We start from the raw sequence: 3903 nt of genomic DNA, 5'->3' as shown, positions 1-3903 counted from the left end.
ACTGCAATTAACTTATTCCTTTTCACATTTTCCTCAGAACATAACAAAATGTGAAAAATGCCTCCAAATCTATGATAGATACTGCTACTGATGATCATGAGAGAGTCAACGGCACAGATTCAAGTGCAGAATCCCAGGACGGGAGGAATTAGTGTAGTACTAATGACTTATTTTCAAAGCTGAAATTCACACCTACAGATGAGTAACACATACTGTTTGTTGCAATTCTCTTTGATTCATGTCCCATTGGACATACCTAAAGAGGTTTAGATGCCTGGTTTGAAGGAAGAAATGCGCTGGTGAGCAGACTATCCTCCATAATCCTTTCTAATCCAAGTCTATGGATATACAGCGGCATTCTTTAACTCGAGTGATCCTCTTTTTCTTGATTGGAGGTTGCATTTCTGGGCAGGACAGTGTAACCACCATGGTGGTGAATTTCTTTGGCTTGCAGAATGAACATGATTGGAAGGAACCTTCTTCTCTATGGATATGCCTTGGGATATAGAATGAATTGCACTGGCCATAACAGAATCTATTAATGATGGTTTGGCTTCTGCAGCCTTCCTCTTGGATTGTTTGCTTAAGCGGATGTGTTTTGCACCAATCCCTTTTCAGATACTTTCGTTCTGTGACATGCAATGCCTCTTGGCTTGATTCCAGCACCTCTTCAGTAGATTTGGCCTTCTCCTTCCCCCGGGGTCTGGAACCGGGCAGTGGTGGCTGCTGGGTCTGTTCGGAGTCATTGGGCTGGGCTTTGTCAGGAGAAGGGATGGTTCCTTGTGATCCGCGGTTCCTCTTGCTGCCCTCTCCCGAGGGCAGCAGAAGACTCAACAAAAGGAAGACACCAACAGCAGAAACTATGCAAGCCATTCTAAGAATACAAAAAAGGAATATTATCAGGTTGTTTTCTACCAATCAAAAAGTATATCCAAAGCTACAAAAAAGATTTTCTGCGCTAGAGAAATTCAGAAACTTGATTGAAACTTAATCTACTTATAGTATGTTTACTAACAACAACAATAGCATCAAGTTAATATACTGGATTTTATTATTTGAGTCAAATCAGTGGTGCAAATTTTGAATGCTTATCGCAACTTTTTTTCCATTGCTGGCAATGGGGTGGGTGCGGTTTTGGCATGACGCATCCGGCCCGCAGGCCGGCAATTTGACACCCCTGAAATAAGACTGTGGCAAATAAATATTATATTAAGTGTTCCAACCAAGGTTACTCTATTCACCCAAGTCCTTTATTTACATAAAAAATGTAAATAAAACTTGGGTAAGACCAAGTAAAGCAAATAGAGAGAAGTTCAAATATTCCATGAAAATATTTTAAATGAAACCTGGGGCTTTCACACTAAGACCCTCCACGAGATTTTAAAATCTCTTTCATTTCTTTAAAGATCTGCAAAGGAAATCTCATTCCCATGTTTTTTTTTACTACATATTTAGATTCAGACTCCATAAATTGGATTTGCAGTAGCATAATTATCACTCAACACACTTAATTGCCAGCCTCAATGACAGGTTCACGATAAGGGATGTGCGGCTGAAAAGAAAGGATTTCAAAAAAAATTAAAAACTCAATTTTCAGAAAAATTAGTTAAAGAAAAACAAAAATAATACTAGCTACCTATTATACAGCAGGGCCCTAGAGAAATTGAGAGCCAAATTGTGTGGACCATTAAGACAACTTCTTTTTCTTTTTCAATTTGCAGTATGGAGTTGCAGAGAAAAGAAATGGAAAAATAAGGTTAGCATGATGGCATATTTTTGTTCTCACTGCAATAGATTGTGGTTCCTCTATCTACTCATGCTGGCTCTGATTAGGTTTCTAGGAGGAGCAAAATGATTTAACCTTTCCACATATACATTGCTTAGCTCTGTTGGGAATCTGGGAAAGGAAAAAAATATTTAAAACATTACATATTATATTTAGTTTGGATACTCCAATAGGAACCAATGGCCCATGTGGCATTAAATTGCTAATGAAAGAATGCCACTTTATGCCACTATGGTTAATAGATTTCCTTAAATATTGAGACATCTTCCCCTAGGAAAATGCAGAAAAAAAACTTGAAGATGAGTTGTGTGTGAACAAAACTCATTTAGACAAACAAGTTCAGGTCATTAATTTGAGAAAAATATTGCTACAATAAAATAGAGTTTAATTTCATAGTTAAATGCAATATAGTTTCTGAACCCAAAATATTTAAGAATCTAAACCAAAGGGTAAAATTAATTCTAGTACTGTCTCATTTTGCATGTCTTGGCCTCCAGTCAGATTAGGCCATAATTTTCCTATTATTTTACATGTTTCTTTTAGGATGTAATTACTTAATTTTGTTTTAGAATTTTCAAAACTTGTTTTTCTCAGATCAACATAGGCCAACATGGACTACATGTAGGGTTTAGCAACTACTCATAAATTATAATTGGCAAGTAATGTTAAATTGTCAACATATGAATCTCATGCTTATAGTGCACTGTAGTAAACTCCCAATTTTTTTAAAAAAAGTTCAATTGGTAGCTTTTAACACTCCTGACCTGGTTTACATGACATCAAACCCCAAGTCTGGTGATCTTTCTCTGGTAAAAAACATGTTGCATTGATTTATGGCATGATCATGTTAATCAAAGAAGCATAAACTCTGACAGATTCCAAAAGAGTAGAGCAAGAAATAACAAGTAAGAATAGTGAGATAAACAACAAATAAATACCGTGTTTCCCTGAAAATAAGACCGGGTCTTATATTAATTTTTGCTCCAAAAGATGCATTAGGGCTTATTTTCCAGTTAGGGCTTATATTCGTGGAAATACGGTACTAAATGTGTCCATCTGGCTGACTATCTTAACTGGGGCTTATTTTTGGGGTGGGGCTTTTATTACGAGCGTCCTGAAAAATTATGCTAGGGCTTATTATCCAGTTGGGTCTTATTTTCAGGAAACACAGTATTACTGTATAAAGAGATTCTCTGTAGAAAGAGAAAGATCTAGGAAAGAAAATCAAGTACATACATATGATTTAACAGAAACTGAGATAATCAAGGACTTGATTAAACCCCAGGGTACTTGACAAGCCCCAACATTCCCCAATGGCCTTAATACCATATCCCCAGTTACCCAGAATTTGGCCAGTTCTTAAGATCCAGAATAAGCACTAGAATTCAGATGAAGTAGTCAATAGAATTCCAACCCCATTTAATTAACCCCTCCAATAAGTTATAAGGGCTTTAGATACAGCTCAGATTCTATACAGCAATTTAACATCTAACCAAAATAAAACTATTCAAGCTCACCTCTTCTCACTTGCATCCTCCCAAATTGTATAAAATACACAAATGTGCATTTTGATACCAGGTAGATCCCGGGCCCATGTGATTTTTACTAACTCCTGAACCTGAACCACTAATATACCTAGCATATTTTGATACACATACCCTCATTTTAGACACATTTTGTGAAGACCCAGCTCTCTGAAGAAGATTCTAATACTAGGAAAAGTGGTAGGGGAATAGAAGAGGATGACAAGCACCAAGGTGGATAGACTGAGTTACAGCAGAGAGAAGTACACTGTTAGTAGATCCAAGAGACTAAATTTGGGACAGATCCTGATGGAGAAAGTCTATTTATGTGATTGCTAAAAGTCAATAACAACTTGATGACATAAGCATCAATCAACATTGATTGCTGAGAGCTAGTTTGGGGTAGTGGTTAAGGTGTTTGATTAATGACCAGGAATCTGAGTTCTAGTCCTGCTTTAGCCCAAATGGGCCAGCTGGTTGATCTTAGCCTAGTCAGTTCTCTTGGCTTTAATTAGAAGGAACTGGCAAGCTGCTTTGGAAAAATTCTAAGAAAACTGCAGGGGAAGTCACCAGGGATCAAAACTAACCTGAAGA

The 3903-nt window shown here is 37.1% G+C and overlaps 1 protein-coding gene across 1 annotated transcript; it reads right to left on the bottom strand.

The window, feature by feature from the left end:
* Positions 1–327: 327 nt before the first annotated feature.
* Positions 328–873, bottom strand: GREM1 (gremlin 1, DAN family BMP antagonist). Its single transcript, XM_015815766.1, has one exon. The coding sequence runs from the start codon at positions 871–873 to the stop codon at positions 328–330; it is 546 nt and encodes a 181-aa protein (XP_015671252.1).
* Positions 874–3903: the final 3030 nt, after the last annotated feature.

The sequence above is a fragment of the Protobothrops mucrosquamatus genome, unplaced genomic scaffold (genome assembly GCF_001527695.2).
Source record: "Protobothrops mucrosquamatus isolate PMUCROS unplaced genomic scaffold, P.Mucros_1.0 scaffold_104, whole genome shotgun sequence".
Classification (NCBI taxonomy): domain Eukaryota; kingdom Metazoa; phylum Chordata; class Lepidosauria; order Squamata; family Viperidae; genus Protobothrops; species Protobothrops mucrosquamatus.
Note: the sequence above shows the minus strand (reverse complement) of the source record. Positions and strands in the feature narration are given on the sequence as shown.